Below are 21,137 nucleotides of genomic sequence, written 5' to 3'. Positions count from 1 at the left end.
TTACCACATAGATGTATTTTCCAAAAAAGAAATTCTAAAATGGATGTGTTGGCATCCAATTCTTTATTAAAATCATATATATATATCCAAGTGAAGTGCATAATTTGAGCCCACTGAAAGAAAATGGTACACTTTTGTGGATGTTTGAGGTATCTTTTCCTTTGAGGCAAAACTTCCATTTTTGTGGATATAAAGGATGTTTAAATTAGAAAGCAGCAGTACAAAATAAAAATGATCAGTCCTGAAAGAGGCTGTACTACAGCAGAGCATTTATCAAGGACTGCATTGTTACCTGATGCAACAGTGGGATGCTGATGGGAAGAAGGATGCTTCCAGATCTTCACAGGCCTTGCAGATGAGGCTGCAGTGTTGAAAGTCAAGGAGATAATACCACACCTGCATTTTATTTTAAAGTGTGATTATACAGATGCTGTTCTCCATTGCTGTAAATCAGTTTCCTAAAATATATGGATGTTTTTCTCTCAGACATGTACAATGCAATATTTCTAAATATTTGATCATGTAAGCATTAGACCCTGTGAAGCAGCTTGTGTGTAGCACAAGGGGTGAGTTCTGTCATGAATGGCAGCAGTTCTGTCCTGCTGCTGTTTGTCTAATGGGGAAGAGGGTGCTGACTTGTCTCAATATTGCACTCAGCAAGAAAATCTTCATATTATTCCTTTAAATCAAAATGAGCAGCAGCACCCTAGACTAGTATGGTGCCTATCAGAAGTGTACATTTCATCTGAACATGTCTTAGGGAGTATTTATTTTCTCATTATAAAGAATATTCTGGCCCAGTGTAAATGTCAGTGAGCTCAGAGCACTTTGTGCAATGAAACAGACAGATCTAAAACAGTAGAAAGAGGCAGGCCTGGTCCTTGGAACTGCTGGAAAGCACTTACTTACCCTTTTTTGTTTTTTAAACATTGTGCATTTGATTCCCTCTGCCCACTAATTTGAGTCTTGGTCGGCCTCAGAAGGGCAGTAACTTTGCACATACTCTTTCTCTGAGAGGGCAGGAAATTATTCTTCATTAAGAGGATGATCTAGCAGGTTGTGATGTGGGGGTGTTTGTTGGTTTCTTCATAAATATTTCCTTAGTTTGGATTTTAAACATCCCCATACACAGTAAGGAAAATGTGAACGAGACGTTGTTTGTGACCAGATGTGTTGGTGGGAAGGAGTCTCCAATAAGCAAACCAGGCAGTGAACACAGTGACTGTGTGGTGTTCAGTTTGGTTATCTGCAATCAATAACACTTAGCAAGAGACAATAAAGCGTCTGGAAGATTATTTTGAAGTACAGATGTATTGTTTCAGTGAAAACATCAGAAAAAAGCCAGAAAATCCTTTTGAATTTTGTTGTGATCAAACCGAGTCCCACCATCAGGACATCCAAAGGCAATCCTGCAGTCCTCAATGTTAATGATCAACATTGATTACAAGGTGATTTTTCCAACAGAGAATCAGCTCACCTAAAAAAGCATCTTGCTGTGCATATATAGCATGTACCAGCCTTTATTAGAAATAAGCTGATTATTATTCTGCTACTGGCTTTTATTTTCTTCTACTCCCTCCCTTGCAGGAAGGCTGCATACAAATATAACAATCGATTGAGAGGAGATGTTCTTCCTTCACGAGATTAATTACAAACACAGGGATGCTGTGTCTGGCCCGTGTGTGTATGATTGATCTTGTAGGAGGAAATGCAATAGGAAACTAATGCTTCCTTTTTATCCAGTAAGCAAAGTTCAGAGATGTTTGCATTCTGCTAGGTAAGCACAGCTGTCCAAAGATGTGAAGACGGATGGACTGTCCTGTCAGCACAAATTCATGCCGAGGTAACAGGCCATGCTGTCTCTGCGGACCTCTCTCTCTGGCCAGCGGGCTGTAGGGCCAGAATCGTTCATTTAGCAAACAGCTTAATTGTTTCACATTTTAATTAGTGGGGAGATCCAGACACTGTCAGTGTACTGCGAGGGGCAGCAAGGGGAAGGTGTTGGTGAACCTTGCTGCCGGGGCCGGGGGTGAGGAGGAAGGCTCCCAGTGACACCGAGCATGGGGCAGCAGTCACAGGGCAGCCGCTCAGAAATTGCAAGGGACTGTTCTCTAAAACCTGGCTGGTGTAAGGAGAGATCTGCGTATCCACTCACTGCGTGTAGCTGTGGAAGCATCTGCAGAAAGTGGAGCACTTTGCTGCCCTTGTTTCTATTTGTATATAAATATAATCTTAAACCTCTGCATTTGGCTCAGGGTACTTCTGCAAAGGTTCCTTCTGTTCTTGGGCACAGGCTAGCACTTGTATTTAGGCTGAGAAGCAGTGTCAGAGGTGACAGATCCAGCTTAGTGTGACTCAGCTTTCTTCCTCAGAGTATTTTAAATAATGGATGTGCTACTGCTGGCATTTAACTCCTGCCAGAGCTGCTGAAATATATGGTGTCTTTAAAATACTGCTACAACATCGAATCTCTGCACAGGCAGGGGAGGAGATCTCCACCTGGGATTGGTTTTCTCAAAAGGAAAAAGAAATTTGAGGAAGAGGGGAAGGGAGGAGGAAAAAGCCTGAGCCATAATATCTTGTAACTGTGAGAATGCCCTTCACCTGAGGCAGTGAAGCAGTCAGCTCTAGCAGCGTGCTGATGGAGAATCCTGAAATCGATGCTGCAGTCTGCGTTATATTTATACAAGCATATGCACTGCGCTGATGACGAGGGAGAGAAAGGGCTGTTCCCTGCGTTAAAATAATTAGTGTAATAAATACAGCCTGGCAAGCGCCAGAGGAAGTAGGCATCCCTTTGTTCACATCTCGCCACTTAGAGCTGGGTAAGCAAGTCTTGTGGAGTTAACCTCAGAATTTACTCACGCTTTTATTCTCTGTCTAGAGGTCTCGAGCAGGACGTGCTGCTGATGCCAGACTTAACAAGCGACACTGGATCTCTCCTGCTTTACAGTGATGTTGAGGATTTTATGGGGTTCTTTTCTTTTTCTTCTTTCTGTCCATGCAAATCCTGACTGGTAAACGAGGATCTGTTTGCTGTTTAGCAGTCAGTTTTGCTTGGCTTGACAAAGGTTATTGCAATAATTGATGTTCCTCTTCTAATAATTAATGTTAATGAGTCCACTAAACAGTAAACAAGACAACAAAGAACTGTTAATGAGACAGTCTTTACTCATTTGTTTAATCTTTTACTAAGATAATGGGCGATAAATATGTCGCTATTCAGCCATCTTCAAGTCCTTAATGCATGGGGAGTGTTTTAAAAGGAGATTTGAGCTGATTTTTTACACTTGCATTTAGTAAATTCAGCTGACTGGGTAGGTGGGGCGCCTGAAAGAATTGGGAGACCTATATAATTAAGTGCCTTGACATTCTGCTTCTGAAGGACATTGGCAGATATCCAAATGCTATGTTCTGCTCTCAAACTATTTAATTGAAACCATACAAAAGGGAGGGGAGTGGAGGGGCAAAAGAGAGGGAGATCTTGGCAAAAACCTTATGTGCGGTTTTTCGCTATTGGATTGACCAGACAAGGCAACAAAGCTGATAAAACAGGATTAGCAAAATTGCATTGTTGGATATTATATGCTGTGTGACATGTACTACAGCAAGGGAATTTGGCAGGATTAACCTGCAGAGGATAAAGATGTACCAGACAAGAGGGCTGAATTAATAGACTGCTGTGACCAAAGCAAGAAAATCTATTTGCATGGGATATTAGGGCCGGTAATAACCTTTCAGGGTGGGGTTGCAGTTAATGCCCCAAGTCTAGTGCTGACCCCATGCCCAAGTCCTGCTCACCGCCTGCAACTCAGTGTACAAAAACCAGCTCATTGGCACAGCTTCTTATTACTCTTTCCTGTTTCTAAATATATATATATATATAAATGTATACACACACACACAAAAATGCTAATTCCTAAGCAGGATTGTCTGTGTTACCGGGTGGGTTTGTGTTGGTGGATTTTTTCCTCCCCCCAAACTGAGAAGTTATTTTTTCTATTTATAGGAGATGACTTTCTTCTCCGAATGCACTAGTGTTATCCTAAAATAAATATTTGAGTTTGGTGGTTTTCCTCAGGGCTTCTGGACCCAGCTGGCCATGGGGGAATGCGGTTCCCTCACTGTGTATTACTCAGCTGTTCAGGAGATTCTACACTTCCCTGCGTGCAATCGAGCTGAAATCGTAAAAAAAGCTTTCAGACCATGTAGTGCCAAAGAACCTGAATGCTATTGCCAGTAGATGACTAATAAAATCATATAAAGTAAAAATGGGAGAATATTAAAATTTAAAAATTTTAGATGTCCACAAAGACTACATTGGACTATTTAACCATGGGGATAAAGAAGCAGAAAACCAACCTCCGTCTCTGGTGTGTTAAGGGGAGAGAAAGTAGATTAAGCAATAAGCATTTCTTATTTGTACAACATATAATTCTGGTTTTTCACTTGAAAAGTCCTTTAAATTTGTTTCTTCTAGACTACAAGCAATACATATATGGTAGTGTGCTTTTTTAAAGTAATCTGATATGCTTCAGCAAAGATTGTATTCAAGGATTCAGAAGGATTTCAGCAACCTTGAAAAATGCTCATATAATTTGCTTTCCCTTTTCCCACCCACAGTACTAGTGGCAGACTTTAGTGTTCCCAGGGAACAGAGAATGTACTAAAAGTATTTGGCATTGCTCTGTGTGTGACACAGTGTGGTTCACTGAGTGTGCTCAGTGCCACCACAGACAGTGAAAGATCTGCCCTGGTGAGATGATTCCCCTTCATCCAGCATTAGCATGTCACCATTGATCAGCACCAGCCACAACACAAGTTCAGTTTCCTTTCAGAGTTGAAGGCTGGTGGGAATATTAGATACACATAAAATGTAAATACTCCTTTTTTTCTTTTGTTTCAACACGTTAAAATTTTGAAAACTGCTCTTTAAATAAAAGCTCTGCTAATACAACATTACTGGGACTTTACAAGTAGGCACACATGCACAAGTGTCAAGAAATTTATTTCCATTTCCTACAGCAACTAGATTGCATAACCTGTCTCTCTGGAATATTTTTTGCTACTGCATCTGTTACTCACTTCTCTGCCCAGGGACTATACACATCTCCCTTTTTTGCAGGGGCATGAAGTTTCCCTTGGATTAAATTGGGCAGTGGGCATAGAGGAAGGGATGCTTCCTATGCCTCCAAATCCAACCCATTTCAGGAGAACTATTAAAAAACAGCACTTCTTGGAGATGTGCTAGGCTGTATATCACTTTCTTTCTATCCAATGTGCTTAAGGACTGAGTCATCATCCCAGGGATAGTCCTGAACTAACTCACAGAAAACTTTGCCTTTTTCTGGAGGTTGGTTGCTGAGGAAGGTCTCCAATACACAAGATCAAGTTTATTATTTGCTTATTTTTCACAAAAGCCTAGATTAATTAACCCAATAAGGAGTTGTTGGTAACCCCTTAAGAATGACCCAGCTCTGACAAGTGAGTTATTGTACCACCAGTGCAGCATTTTGAAGGGAATCAGGAAGAACCACATGTCTGTTTCCACCCCTTTTTGTCTGCTTGAAAAGCTGCAGGACCACCTGGAGCTGTGCTCTCCCCAGTTCTGTAGTGGTGCAGCACTGCAGCCCTGAGCCCTTGTGCTGCTCGAGAGACGCTGTGTGCATGCTGTGATGGCTGCCATGCTCACCAGTGTCAGTCCTGCACAGGGAGGGAGATTTCCTTTTCCCTTGAGTCCCAGAATCCATAATTCCCCTGTGATTTTACAAGAAGCTCATTTTTCCTCGTCAGCAGTGGGTTGTGTCCCTCAGCTTCTGAGAGCTCCTGAGGGATGGGTGCCTTGGAGGGGAATGAAGGGCAGGCTGGGACATTTGTGGGGTGGGGAGTACATTCCTGCATGCCAGTGTGTTGGGAAGCTTCTGGGAATGGACCACACATGTGCTGGTGTCTCTCCCACCTCAGAGGAGCAGACAGGGTGCAGGCATGAAGGTTCATGGCCATGGTGCACTCGGGAAGTGAAGCGGTCCCTCGGGCCCTGCTCTCCTTTCAGCAACATCCTGGGATCTGTGAAAAAGCAGCCTGCTTCTCCCATGTCTCTGAGGGCTTGGCTGAGTTTCTAGGTTGCTTCCTCTGCCTTCCAGCCTCCGGCTCTCATGAGACGAGTGCAGGGAATGAGTTGCAGGAGTGCACTACTGTACACGTTTGCAGTACTGTGCTGCAATGGCCACCTCTGCAAAGCCTTAGATCTTGAGTGCCAAGCCAGTTTGCCACTTCTATTTCTTCTTCTTTTTTTTTTCTTGGAGGCATTCACCCTTGACACGTTTGTATTTCAAACAGACAGGGGTATATAACTGCTGGGGTCGATGGATCTAACCCTGTCATTTGCTTTCCAGCTCTCGTCGGCGTAGAAGATGGACTGCAGAGGAGAAGGACAGAGCACAGAGGAGCCCAGGAGCAGGGAGCCTGGCCAGGGGCCCCCTCAGGTGCTGTGCAGCAGCTGGTGTTGTGAATCAGGCCGTCACCAGTCGGAGAACGGCTACTTCACAACACCAGGGTCGCACCGCACCACGCTTCCACCGCCGGCTGGAGAAGAGCAGCGTATCCTGTGGGAGGGCAAGGGACGTGGAGCACCTCCTGGCTGCTTCCACACAAGCCCAGACCTGCAAAGGTAATCAGGTGCTCAACTCCTATTTAGGCACCAGCCTCCCACTGAAGTCTGAAATAGAAGTTAGGCCCCTAAATATCTCTGTGGGTCTGGCCCCGAAACCCTGCATCGCTGTGCAGTGCAGAGCTTCAGCGGGCACAGGGCAGCACTGTCAGCAGCACGGTCACTGCCTGTTCACATGCCACATGAATGTTAAGGAACAGGAAGCTTTTATTAAGCTGTGGAAAACAGTAAAAAAAAACCCTCTGCATGCTCCATGTGTGGTTCTCCCTGACAGTCACATCTGTGGTCCTTGCCTGTGATTTGTTCTGATCCCTTCCCTACCTCGACACCCAAGCACGTAGTCTCTGTAAAAGGTCATTTACATACCAGAAAAAGTTGGGCTCCTTGCTATTGATACTAAACCTGGTCGGCCTCTGCCAATGTGCCTCTATCTAAACCAGCCCTAGGTGTGTTGTGATGAATGAAAAAATAAATGGTGGCATCATCCAGAAGTGGTAACAACAACTGCAGTCCTTAAATTAGAGAAACGTTGCTAAAGCAGTGCCTCATAAATTCCTAGGTGTAGAGGAACAGTGAGGCACACTCAAACCAAGTGACCCTGTAACATGTGCTGTGCACTTCAGATTTTAAAAACAGGCTCTTCTCTCCCTCCTCCTTTGTACCACACTACCAGTGTGATATTAGTTTGAGAGGAGTGGGTTACAGAAGAGTGCTTTCCATCCAAATCTGGGTTATGTACAGGGAGGTTGGCACACACCTGATGGCCAGGGTATACAATCCCTTAAACTGAACTGCTGTTCAGTTTTGATCTCAGAAAGCAGGTATGTGGTCTTGGTCTCAGGATGGGGTTTTCTTTGTGGGTTTTCCCTTCCTCCCACCCCTCAGGATGGCTCTATGCTCTCTGGTGTGTCTGGCTGTTCCCTTGTATGATATAAACCACTAGATATGTCTAAAGCAAAGAGTGGAGAAGTGCAGAGAGAAATTACTCAGGTAACATAGAACCAATGATGGTTTTTGTGAAAGTTTTCTTCATTTTCCTAACTCATCTGACTGAAGATGGCAGTAAAAATTATTTTACATTCCATTCTGGATGTATTATTGCTGGCAGGGAGATAGATGTAGGGGAGAGTCAGGATATGCACAATATCTGAAATAGTATGGGACAGCCTGGAAATGCAAATAAAAGGTGACAATGGTGTTTTCATTGGACTCATCTAATCCTTCTGTTCAGGTGGACTCTCTGCACAAGTAGCCCTGAATTCCTTTTATTGCAAAAAGTCAAATACCTTGAACAATGTAAGAGGTGTATGGGAGGCTCATTCATACATTAGAAGGGCAACCTGTGGGTTTTGTCAATAATGAGAGGAAAAACTAGATCGTGTTTCTTGTTCATGCACTATGAATTTGTGAATCCAACATGCAAGAACACTGTTTAATAAACTTGTTCTCTGCTAACACAAACTGTTTGCTCTGTGTGGTAAACTCATTGTTTGTTATAACCTTGTCATAAAGCTTGAAACTTTTCTCTGCAGAGTTTGCTTCTTGAGACAATGCACAAAATTCTTTAGAAACAGGAGGCATCAAGGAAATAGTCCCAACAACCCTTGCATGCACACACACTGATTTATGTGAGCAGCTACTCATACAAGGAACTAAACACCATTTCATCTTTTATTGTGAGCCAGAAACATGTTTGACATATTCAGTTTCTGTCAGTAAATACACATAACATTTGAAATACATTAATGCTTAATATCTGCTGTCAGGTGACCTGATAGACTATCTCCATACTTCTACAACTATCATATGTAGAGACAGGTTATTTTCAGCTCCTTTTGTTAAAGAATTTCATGGGAAGAGCCCACTTCAGAGGTACCTTTGAGGCATTTATTGTACTACAACTCTAACTCGAATGCATCACCCTTTATGCTCTTCTAAAGTGATTTCCTAGCAAATTAATGCAGGCCATAATGCAGCTCTGCTACTGCTGAAAATCAAGCACTCCTGCTTGTCATCAAGCAGCCTAATCATGTCATCTCATGAGGAGGATTGCTGGTTGAAAACCTGACTGTCAGCTTCAGGTGATGGAACCAATTTCTGCTTGTTCCCTTCAGCAGCTGGCATGTGCTGCAGTGAAAGGTGAATGCACAAAATAAATAGTTCAGTATGGGTTTTTAGTTTGTGGAGTGTTATTCTTAACTAGCACCTACAGTTCATCTTCATGGCAATCCCAGTCCTGGATGCTGAGGTGGAAAAATAGGTGCTCACCAGGTTTCTGGACAGCTCCCCAAAAGAGAGGCAGGCCCCTGCTGCGTGGGTACACTCGGAGAGTTTTCTGGTGCTTTACAGATCCTTTCTCCTACTTGTGTATTATCATAAAAAAAAAAAAAAAAAAAAAGTGGAAGTTTACCCTGCAAAAATACCCCATTAGAATTGTTGAAAGGCTTGATTTTACAACCTTAATAAAACACCGTGCTCAGCAATGAGGGGTAGAGAAAAGAGCAAAGTCTATCAAACCTGAAATGCTGGGCTGTAGTCTCTTGTGAGATATTTTTATGGGGTTGTTATTCAAAAGTGGTTCTTATATCTAAGCAAATAGTATTTAATTTCACCCTTGAACCCTTTGAAATTTGAATGTGATGGATTTTTTTCCCAGAACATCCACGCTGTTCTTCAGTTGTTTTGAATTGGTTTTTTGTTTCCTCCCCGAGCTCACCAGCAGCTCATATACCACTTCAGAGAGCAGCAGCCTTGTAAATTTTGTTCTCTTTTTCCCTGCACACAACAGCCAAGCTGACAGGCACAGTAGGGCTCACCATCTCTCACTTTCTGTGTTTGCATGCACGCTGCTTTGTTACTGTGGTGTTCCTCATGAAAAGTGCCATTAACAGATTTCTTCGTCTCTTTAATTGGGCTTCCTCTTTGGCAAGCAACTAATGTGAAATTAAAATGATATTTCAGGCAGCATTGCAAAGCAAACAGTAGGTGGGGCTGAATTTTGGTACCCACAAACCTGAGTCAGGTTTTATTTCAGTTTCAGCTATAAAAGCTTCACAGGGGAAAAATACAGGAACAGTCTTCAGGCATCTTAACATGGTGAACAAGAGGTGACATTAAGGAGGAGGAAGAGAGGCTTGTTCACAGCTACGGTTTTAAACACAGCATATTAGGTATATTAGATAGGTATTTTTAGAAAAATCAAGAGTCCTCACAGTATATAGTCAGGCCTCAAATGTGCACATAAAAGGGTCAGGAACATCCCCATTGTGCAGTGAAGTGGCACCACAAAGAGCATAAAAATCACCAGGCTAAATAATCAAGGCTAAATAACTTTCACTCGAAGGTTGATGTAAACAACAGAAGGGAGCAAGCAGTCTCTGAAGATCACATAAACTACTTGGAGAAGTTTTATAACCTATCCCCTAAGGAGATTCTCTCTACTTAAAAGCCAAAGCAGCAGAGACTTTGCTGTGTCATACTCTTTGTCTTTATGTATATGGGAAATTCCAAAAGTTATGATGCTTCTTTGACAAACAGTTGCCTCCTTCCTTAACAAGACTAACTACCTGTGCCTCAATAAATGAGTTTTTAACATTGCATTTGATTAGACCTAGTTCTCCAACCATGCATTAGCAGGAAAGCGCTGCCCACGCATGCAAGCTTAATGCACGCAGCTCTTGCTGTCAAAGACCATTTTGGAAAAGATGATGTGCAAAGCAGTCCAGCCAGCTGCACTCTGATACCCACTTCATGCCAGGAAAACTCCTCTTCTCGCAGGGATGTGGTCTTGGTGTCAGGAGGGAAGCTGGCACCAGGTGGCCCCCTTTGTACCACTGCAGCTTTGTCCCTGCTGCTGCCCTGTCTGCAAAGTCTGAGGCAAGGGCTTGGGATGGTCTGGTTCATTCCAGGTCTGGAATAGCACAAAAAAAGCAGGGCTGGGAAGATGTATGAAGTCTATATTAGTACTTTGAGTGTATGGCATCTCCGTGATTCAGCTAAAAATTTTGGCAGTTTGGGAAGAAAAGATCAATTTTAGAGAATTCTGGCATATGTCAAAAACTCAACTCAATCCCAATACGTTGCCTGCCATGTGCCTTTAGTGAAGTGGTTATTAAGATAACGAAGCCTTAATTCCTTCCCTTGCACAGGGGTGTCATGCCCTGAACTCTTTCTACCCAGTCTGTCTGCCACTGGGGATGTGTAGCTGTGGCAGCATGTGTCCCTGGGCTCTTCAGGAAAGCCAGCAGCCCCTCTGTGTGAATAGCAGCCGTGGACTGAAACAGCTGCAAACTCTGCAAATGGTGTTTCATTTCTAAATCTCCAGTGGAATCTCACCACTGCAGATGCAAGATCTGGTGGAGCTCTGAGGAGGCAGAGCTCTGTGCTGGGTTTTTTAGGTGCCCACCACCCTCAGCTGATACCAAGCAGGACAGTCTTCTGGAAAAGGTGCTGCTATCCCCATACACCTGGCAGTCCTATTCCTTGGTAAATGGCAAAAGGCTTAAGCCTTTTTTAGGGGGTTTACATGACTATTTTTTACTGTGTTAGAATAATGGTTTCCATAGTAACAGCCATGTGGGTCAGCACATACCCCAGCTCTGAAGATATCTTGTGGAAGAGCCTTGGAGATTAAAAATCCCCAAATGCCTGGGGAACCACTGCACACGCACAGGGTGTCACCAGGGAAAGTACTCCTGCATTCCATAACCTCTCCCTATGCTGGATTTCAACACATCTGGTTTACTGTTTTATTGTTCCAAATAAACTTCTTGTTCCACTGTGGGGACCTCCAGAGAGACCTGTCACACAATGACAGCATCTCCCATGTCAGCTGCAGTGTGTGATAAGTCTCTGGTGAGAAGCAGCAGCTCTTTTCCTCCAGGAATGGGTTTTGATCTCTTCCCACTTTCTGCTAGTCTAAACCCAAAAGTATTGAATCGCATTCTGGAAGCTGTGTTGCTGTAAGAGCCCTTCTAGTTTTATCACTCGAATTAAAATCATACTGGCTTCGAGCCTTGAATTCAAAATGGCAATGTCTCTGCTGTTTAATGACAAGGTAAGGGAAGCAGAGCTGGGGACTGCTCCCAACAGCACATGCAGAGGGAACAGCATCACTCATCCTGTCATGGGGGAGATGTGTCTGCTGTCAGGAAAAAGAAATGTAGAAATCCTCTGTGCCCACAGCAATGCAGCAGCGAGCATGCAGGCAGCTGCCTGCGTGGGAGGTGGTGCATACCCCAGGGCCAGGGCAGCCACAGCAGCTCAGTCCTGGGCAGCTTTGGGTGGAGTTGGCTTGTTTTAACCTGTGTGAAAGACAACCCACATGGTTGGGGTTGGTTTTTTCTTTAGGAGTTAAATTTGTGCTGGGGAAAAGGAAGACATTCACCAAAAAGCCCCCCTGTCCCTGGCAGGATGAGTAAGCAGATTCCCAATGGCTAAATACCATTAATACTGATGCCTCCATAATGATGAAGCTGAGCTTCCCCCAAAATCCCTGCCCTGGCCTGCCTGTGTGCCCGCCACATCACAAATTCAGGCACCTTCAGCAGGGCTGCAGCTTCATTCACAAGAAGCTGAAGATTTATTCTTTCCAAGACAAGACCCCCAAAAAATACCAGATTGCAAAACACAGATGTTTATAGTGACTGAAATACTCAGTGACCAAGAAAACCCTTACAGGAGCTTTCTTTTTTAATAAAGCAAACTGCTCTGCCTTGTCATGTGAATTAATATCCCCGCAGCATGGCTTTGTCTATTTATTCCTTGCTGATGTTTTTTTTGATCACTACTAGATGAAAATGAAATCTTGGATGCTTTGGGGCTGCTCTTAGGACAGATTCAATGAGATGAAAACGCATTTCAGGAAATATCACTGAAGCCAGTTTTTGTTTTAATTTCCAGGGACACACAGGGCTCCAATTCCCTGGAGCCAGGAGGAATTGCAATTGAAGAAAGGCACACTGAAAACACTCTGGAAGTGTGTCCTTCCAATCCTCCACGGCAAATGTCACCTAGAGGCATTGCTGTTACGCCTCTCAATCACAAACTCTTCTTTTGAAGGCAATGCTTTGGCAGTCCAAGTCCCTCTCTTCACAGGCTTTTTGAATATTAAATGCTCCCTGGGCACAGACAGGGGCCAGGGCTGTAGCACCCTGCCACACTTTCTACTCACTGGACCCACAGCTTCTGTCCTTCTGTCTGTCCATCAATTCTGTCATCAGGTTACTCAAAGCCCCATTTCAGCTGCTGTTTCTCTGGCTTGCTCGTGGCCTCGCAGGCAGTCCCGAGCTGAAGGGGAGCATGGGGACTTTACCCTGCACTTCACCCAGTGCTCTTCTGGCTCTGTTATGGGGTAGCTTCTTTTCTCTTCTTGAATTGGTGTCCCCACATCTCCAGCTGGGAGGTGTAGCTGGGGAGGGGTATGAACATCAGGTAACTTTCTGTAACTCAACACTTGTCATTGCACAACCAGCCTAAGGCAAATAGTGCCAGACCAGATGATTTGCACTGCGTAAATCACTGTATTTCACAATCTGTTTGGTTCAAACCCAAGACAAATCTGACTCTGCATCTGAAGTCTCTGAATTTAAGCACATGACTGGTGTCCACCAAGTCTCATAGCTACATTTGATCAAGGAAAAAAAAAAGTACTTTTCCCCATATGTTTATAGAAGGAAAAATCCATATTTGGAAACAGTTTGATAGAAAAAGTCAGACACTCTGTTATTGAATATAACCCAGATCAACAGTGACAGACTCTGGGATTTTCTTAGAGGAAAATAAAAATCAAAACCATTTTTAAATTACACTTTTCTGACAAAAATAAACATTAAGGCAGAGAGCAAAACTTTTGCCCACACTGACCTTGCTCTGCAGTGCAGTGGCAAGGGTCTGGGTGCCCCGAGTCACCTCCATGAGGGGGCAGAGCGGACAAGCATGGATCTCCCCTTCTGCCACTCCTGCTGCCAAGGGAGCTTAAAAGGCCAAGAAATTTGTCCCCTTTCAGATTTCCTTTCAGCATTTCCACAGCTCTCACTGTATACAAGTAGCACACAACACAGCAGGGTTATGACCCACAGCAGGGTTTTTTTAAACACTCACACAAGTGATAATAAAAAGCCCAGGCCATCCCCATCTGGGTGTCTCACAGAAATGGATTTAAAGACCTGTGGTCTTTCAATAGTGTGTGCTACAGACAGGACAGAGCCTACAGAGAGGCTGACCAAGTCCCATCACTGCAAGCTGGGGAGGAGACCTATGATGCTCTACAGCCCAAAACTGCCCCTCAGCCACCTGCTTCAGCGTTTTGGCCCAGTTTAACTCTTGATGCCTACACCTCTCCAAAGACTTCCAGATTAGAGAAACAAATTAAGTTTGCTGCCACATCACCCCAAAAAACTCACAGCAAGGAAATGTGCTTGGCCCTGACATTCTTAGCAAGACCCAGCGAAGCTGCCCACCATGTGTGAGGCTTGTTGGGTTGTCTTTTTGTGTGCAGGTCAGCATCAATTATCTGCAGTGTAAATACAGTGATGTAAACATATCAGTGAAGTGATTCAGTACCTATGGAATGAGGAAACTTACACCTCCCTCCCATCCAAAACTGTAGGTTGGGAGTGGAGGAGATAGCTGAGTACCTTTGGGAAGCAAAAATATTTGTATGGTGTTCATTTCAATTACCCTGTGAGGGAGCACAGCAGCCTGGGTGAGTCTCCTGCTATCCCACAGCACAGAGTTGTTTCAGCATAGTAAAATACAGCAGAACAAATACCAGCCCCCACATGGGAGTTTCTGAAACTCTCCATCAAGACTTTCCTCTTTCCCCAGATAACCCAAGCTCTCCTACATGGCCACAGCAATTTCACCTTCATTTAGAACAGAAGATACTGAAATGGAAACTTGGGCGGGGGGGAGAAAACCCTTCCAGACTCAAATCAAAACAAATCACTTTTTTGCATATTAATAAGTCTCCTGATTGAAAGTGTTCTGGCTGTTCAAGGAGGAATATCAACAGTAGATGCTGCTAATTTAAGCCTGGCTAATTAAAAGCAAAACGAAAAAAAATTACTCCCGTAGAAACAGCCACATGCAAAACGAACTCACCCAGCACATTTCATCAAGCTCTGCTCATTATATCTGGATTTAGGGAAACAATCCCATTACTTTTTTACTCTCTTTCTGGGTTGGGTTTTCCCACTGCAGATTGTCTCCAGCACCATGCTCCTCTGCAGAGTCAGCAGCAGCAACCAGCAGGACTTGCAGGACATCCACAGCTGTGACCTGTGTGGGGCTTTGACCAGGCTGTCACCAGTGGCGTGGGGCATTGAGTCAGGAACATCCCTGCCTGTAAGAACTGACACCTGCCAGACTGCCATCAGGAACTTGCCATGGGTGTGCTCTGCCCCCTTATCCAGCTCACCAGTAGGGACATTAAACTGTAGAAATGATCCCCTAACCACAGAAATGATCCCCTAACCACATCTCACCAGTGTGGCTACAAGGGTAGTGTGGGCTATTGTGGCAAATGCTACAGCAGGGACAATGGCATTCACCACCATTCCCCACTGCCTAGAGACCGAGGTGCAAGGGATCTGGTCAGGCACAATCCTGTTTCCCCCCAAAACTGAATACAAACCACTAATAGAATCATAGAGGCACTAAGGTTGGGAAAGAACTCCAAGACTGAGTCCAGCCTTTGGTGGAACACCACCATGTCCACTAAACCATAGCACTAAGCGCCACCCCCAGCTGTTTCTTGAACACTTCCAGGGATGGTGACTCCTCCACCACTTCCCTGGGCAGCCCATTCCAATGTTTAATCACTTTTTCTGTGAAGAATTTTTTTCTGATGTCCAACCTAAACCTCCCCTGGCACAGCTTGAGGATATTTTACCTTGTCCTGGTTCTTGTTACCTGAGAGTAAGAGGCCAAGCTCCACCTTGCTGCAACTCCTTTCAGGTAGTTCTAGGGAACAATAAGGTCTCACCAGACCCTTCTCTTGTCCAGGCTAAACAATCCCAGCTCCCTCAGCTGCTCCTCACAGGACTCATGTCCCAGGCCCTTCTCCAGTTCCATTGCCCTTCTCTGGACTCACTCCAGCTCCTCAATGTCTTTCTTGTCGTGAGTGGCTCAGAACTGGACACAGGACCTGAGGTGTGGCCTCACCAGTGCCAAGTACAGAAGGACAATCACTACCCTGGTCCTGCTGGCCACACTATTTTTAATGGAAGCCAGGATGCCATTGGCCTTCTTGGCCACCTGGGCACACTCTGGCTCATGCTCAGCTAGCTGTCAACCAGCACACCCAGGTACTTTTCCACTGGGCTACTTTCCAGCCACTCTTCTCCCAGCCAGTAGCAATTTCATTTGACAACAGCACATACAAATTATGTAAAAACTCTGCAAAAAAAAAAAAAAAAGAATGCAGACACAGTGTAGGAGGAAGGAAGGCGGTATCCCTCCCTCCAGAGCACTGGCAGTGTCCAGCAGGAGTCAGGAGAGTGGGTGGTAGCGAGATGCTGCTTTACACAAGCAGCAGTTTTCAAACAGAGCTATTGCAGGAAAAACTGCTGCTGGGCTCTCAAAAACCCACCAAGAGCTTTACTTTAACAGCCTGGGAGTGTAAAGCTTGGGCAGCATTGCCAGTTATGTTCACTGGTTTGAAATAGATGAGGGGAAGAGACTGGTCCAGAACCATGGGCTCTACATTCACAGGGGGTTCCTGCAGTCAGGCAGTGCCCATCCACAGCTGCTCTTCTCCCTGAACAGGGTGTGTCCTCTGCAGTCCAAGCAGGGAGGAGAAATGTCTCCATGAGTCTGGTGTCAATCAGCACATTCCCACTGAAATGAGAAATGGGGTTCGTTCTCCTTCTTTCCCTTTTTCTTTGTCAGTTATTTATTGTGTCTCTCTGAATTTGCATCCCAAGGGCTCTTGTAGGACAGAATGTAATAGTATTAGTCACCGTTACACACATTAGAGAACATAATATTTAGCGTTCATAACAATTTCTAGCTTAAAAGTGCCACACAAACATTAAATATACTGTATTTTTCTCTGTGTTTTTAAGGGATAGCTTGTTCTTGCCTGAAGCTATACAACTTCCCTTTTTATCATCCCTCAGGAGAAGTGGGGTGTTTCTGTCACCACCTCTGTCACATAAGAGAATGCCAGTTTCATGGCCCCCTCCCTCACAGCAGCCCTGAACAAAAGGAACTTCCCTGGCTCCTTCTCCTCACCCATTCACAGTTCCCACACACCTGCCATATTCCCAGCTCCTGAAATCCAAGTCCAGCATTAGACAGCAACAGCAGCAGTCAGTCGTTCTTTTCTTTGGCAGCTTGTCCTGCTGCCTGTATGATAGAAACTACAAGGTATTAGATTTCTTTTTCCTTTTCTGCTGATGCTTTCCTCATGCTGCCAATAAGCTCATTCTCTGTCGGGCACTAGAGATGTGCAACCCACCTTACAGCCCTGTGGTTTGAGGCATGACAGGGACCAGGAGCTTGCAGCTGGTACAGTGGAGGTCTGCAGAGCTCCTTGAGGTAATGGTGAGGCTGCCCTGCATCATTCTGGGGATGAAAAAGACCTTATCCAATAAATCTGTTCTCTGAGAGGAATGCTGAATGCATCTAATGAAAAAGCAGTATCTATCATGTTTATGTGGCAATATCCAACTTGTGATACAGTCTCATAAATTTTACTTGTGTATTTTGGAGACCAGAAGAAATAAAATTTATATAATTAGTGACATAATGTTTTACATGCTTTGGTATTATATGACTCCTTAGTCCCATAGAGCAGCATATGAAAAGTGGTTAAGAATTTAAAATCTGTCCTCTCTGCATCAGTAATTTTTCTACCTGCAAGAATCTGAAGTTTTTCAGGATCTATAAAGCTCCTCCAAGTGTTCTGCAAAAGAGGACTAAGATAAATGAGCTTGTCATTTGTCAGTACATGTCTGCATATATTACCTTTCCAAAGCACCTCTGCTTTTGGGAACCCCAAATCAAAAAACACCTCTTAATGTTATGCCTCAAAAAACATTTTTTGATCCTGTACTTAGAAGGACTTAATCTTGCCTTCAATTTCGCTGCCTTTAGACAACCGAGAAAGGAAGATTAAAAATACTGTCTCAGTTGGAGACATCACACAGGATTTGTATTCATTCCCCAACTGTGATTTGTAGTATGATGAATTCTCAAGAAATATCATAGCTTGGCAACTGTATTCCTGAAAAAGAATGATTTAAGCTGGATAGAATCTCTCCTGGGTCATCTAGCCTGCTGCCCAGTAGTGATGGCCATGTTATGGCCTTCGCTGTGCTGGAAGGTCCTCCATGAAAGAAAAAACAGCAAAAAGTCTCTCATGGTATGTATGTCACACACACACACTAGATTTGACAAACCAAAAATCCCAAATCTAAGAACAATGAAGCATATAAATATGCCAATTCAGGAGTCATAACAATCCACAGTTTCCACAAATTGCACACATTTTTCTTCTACCAGCCCCAGCCTTACACGCCTCATGCATTTTAATGCACACTTGCAATGCAAATGAGTTTCCAATAATTCCTGTTTGTCAGCTGAACAAAAACCAAAAGTCTCAACCAGAAAAAGTTTCTTCAGCCTCAACAGATGATCAGCTGTGCCTTCAGCCTCAGCCTCTGCAGGTGAGTCAGTGACTGACTGGGACACTGGTCCTCAGGCATGCTGCTTCAGGAAGGGTGGGAAACTTGAAACCGAAGACTTTTAATCTCAAATTAAATTTCTTATCAATGTGCAACTGCCAGGTAAAATGAGTTCTGTTGGCCACTTTGAAGTGGAATAAAAAAACCATGCTGCCTTTTGAACCACCAGTGAAGCACCCGTAGTTTCTACAGTGTTCAGTGAGCTTGTAGACATCTCAGCTGAATAGGAACCAGGGACCAGGGCTCATACAAGCCCACGGGACCCTGGGCCCTCAGCTCCTTCCTTCGTTCAGGCAGCCAGTGGACAGGTCCTTCCCTGATGGGGAATCCCTGATGGAATCCCTTCCCTATTTCATCTGATGTCTTCTGCTACTCCCTTAATGTAGAATTTGCAGGCAACCCCAACAAGGGAAGAAATGAGAACCTTGACTTCATGTTTCAGAAGGCTGATTTATTATTTTATTATATATATTATATTAAAAGAAAATTATATACTAAAACTACACTAAAGAATAGAAGAAAATTATTTCATCAGAAGGTTAGCAAAGGAATAGAAAAGAATAGAATGGAATGATAATAAAATCTTGTGACTGACCAGAGAGTCTGAGACAGTTGGACTGTGATTGGCCATTAATTAAAAACAACCACATGAGACCAATCAAAGATGCACCTGTTGCATTCCACAGCAGCAGATAATTATTGTTTACATTTAGTTTCTGAGGCCTCTCAGCTTCTCAGGAGAAAAATCCTAGCAAAAGTATTTTTCATAAAATATGTCCGTGACACCTTAATCTTATTTCATGATGAGTGGGGGAAAAAAACCATCATGGCTTATATTTCACCAAGGGCTTCATAAAATCACTCATTTGCAACAGAGGATGGATGGATCCAGCACAGCTTCTCAGCCATACATGAAAATCTCCCCAGTCTGATTGTGGAGGCACCAAGTCTCATACATACATGTGCACATCTCTCTTCTTTTCCTGGTTGTCTGCAGGGACAGAGCCCTGTAACACGTTGCCACTACCCTCCTGCATCTCCAAAGCTCAGCCACAGGCCAGAAGGTGCCTGCAATTTAGCCCTTGTAAGGCTGGTACCCTCTCTCAAACTCTCTGCTCTCCTGTCAGATTTAAGTGTCTTGTAAAATTAATATTTGTGTATTTGATCACCTCAAGGGGAAAATATGGGGATAGGAAGGAAAAGACACCTCTAAGTTAGTTTTGATTGACTATCATGAAGAGATGTCAGTGTGCACTGGTGTAAGAAACAGGAGCACCAGTCCAGGGTGCAAACCAGCTGTGTTCAGGGTCTTCATGGGGCTCTGCCTCTAAACCTGCACAGTTTGAAGCTCTGTTTTGCAAGATAATTGAGCCTAGACCATAGGACAAGTTGAGCTCGATGAGCCTGACATGCTTGAGGAGGGAAACCGGACTTGGTGACCTACAGTGGTTCCTTCAAACCTTACCCATTCTGTGACATTGTGATATAAAAATGGTTTGGTGTCAATGATGCACTGTAGTCTCCCTGTTTAAACTGGATTTTATCACAACCCCTACTACATAGCTGTCTCCAGCCTAACCAGTGGTCTTTGCTCCCAGGCTGGAGGAGATGTGGTGAAGCAAACTCTCTCTGCAAGCATAATTTCTAAACTCTTCCTAAGCCTTTATCTTTGCTCCAGTCACCCAGGAAGCTCCCAGGAGGCAATGTTCACTTCTTCAGCAAATAAAAAAGAGTACAGCCACATCCCATTGCTGTGAGAGTATAGATCACCTCTGTGGAGAGGACCTCTGGAGCTTGGATATACGGGATCAGGTCCCCCCATATGTGTGCCATGAAAGGATCAGCTGCATGAACCATTCTCATCTTTGGTTACATCTACCAAGTCTGTGGAGTATGGACTTCACCCAGGGAACCAAAGGCCTGTCACAAGGTCACAGTTTTGAACACTCTTACCAGCTGTGCTTGCAAAGTCCTCTCCCAAAGCAGTCATGGTGTCCCTAAGATTTTGCAGGGATAGACAGAACTTGCTGATACTTAGTTGTGTCATAGTTTAACCCCAGATGGCAACCAAGCACCACTCAGCCCTTCACTCATGTCCTCAGTCCCAGTGGGATAGGGAGGAGAATTGGAGAAAAGTAAAAACTCATGGGTTGACATAGTAATAATTTAAATTAATAAGAATTGAAACAAAGTAAAATATAACAATAACAATAATAATAATGGCAGTGGTGATGTTGTTGTTTGTTATTATTACTGCTACTATTTAATGAAAGCAGAAAAACAACCCCAAGAAAAATAAATCCCAAGTAAAACAAGTGATATTTGATACACTACAGTTGTTCACCACCCACTGACTGATGTCCAGCCCTTCACTAAGCAGAAATTGGTACCTCTTGGCCATTTTCCCCCAGTTTATATACCGGGCATGATGTTTTGAGGTATGGAACATCCCTCTGTCCACTTCTGAGCAACAGTCCAGGCAGGCTATGCTCCTTCCCAGCTTCTTGTGCACCTCCTCACCAGCAGAGAATGGAAAACTGAAAAGTCCTTGACTTACTGTAAGCACTGCTCAGCACCAACCCAAACATCAACGTGTTATCAACTTTATTCTCATACTGAGTTCAAAACACAGCAATGTACCAGCTATGAAGAAGAAAATGAACTCTGCTGAAACCAGGACAAGCTGGAGATGTTTAATGTATTTATTTCTTTGCAAAAGGTCGTAATTTCAATAGGGAACAAAATGTAAGACTTCTCCAGCTTTGGGACAGACATTT

General features: G+C 43.9%; 1 protein-coding gene across 2 annotated transcripts in view; it reads left to right on the top strand.

The window, feature by feature from the left end:
• Positions 1-8,131, top strand: part of LOC118684290 (uncharacterized) — a 62,443-nt gene extending 54,312 nt beyond the window's left edge. For both annotated transcript variants that reach the window (XM_036379092.1, XM_054517413.1), the window contains exon 2: positions 6,396-8,131. In XM_036379092.1, the coding sequence (XP_036234985.1) occupies positions 6,396-6,969 (574 nt within the window). In that variant the 3' untranslated portion in view covers positions 6,970-8,131. The remainder of the gene's footprint in view (positions 1-6,395) is intronic.
• Positions 8,132-21,137: the final 13,006 nt, after the last annotated feature.

The sequence above is a fragment of the Molothrus ater genome, chromosome 1 (assembly GCF_012460135.2).
Source record: "Molothrus ater isolate BHLD 08-10-18 breed brown headed cowbird chromosome 1, BPBGC_Mater_1.1, whole genome shotgun sequence".
Lineage (NCBI taxonomy): Eukaryota > Metazoa > Chordata > Aves > Passeriformes > Icteridae > Molothrus > Molothrus ater.
The sequence above is the reverse complement of the archived record's forward strand: the minus strand, read 5'-3'. Positions and strand labels throughout refer to the sequence as shown.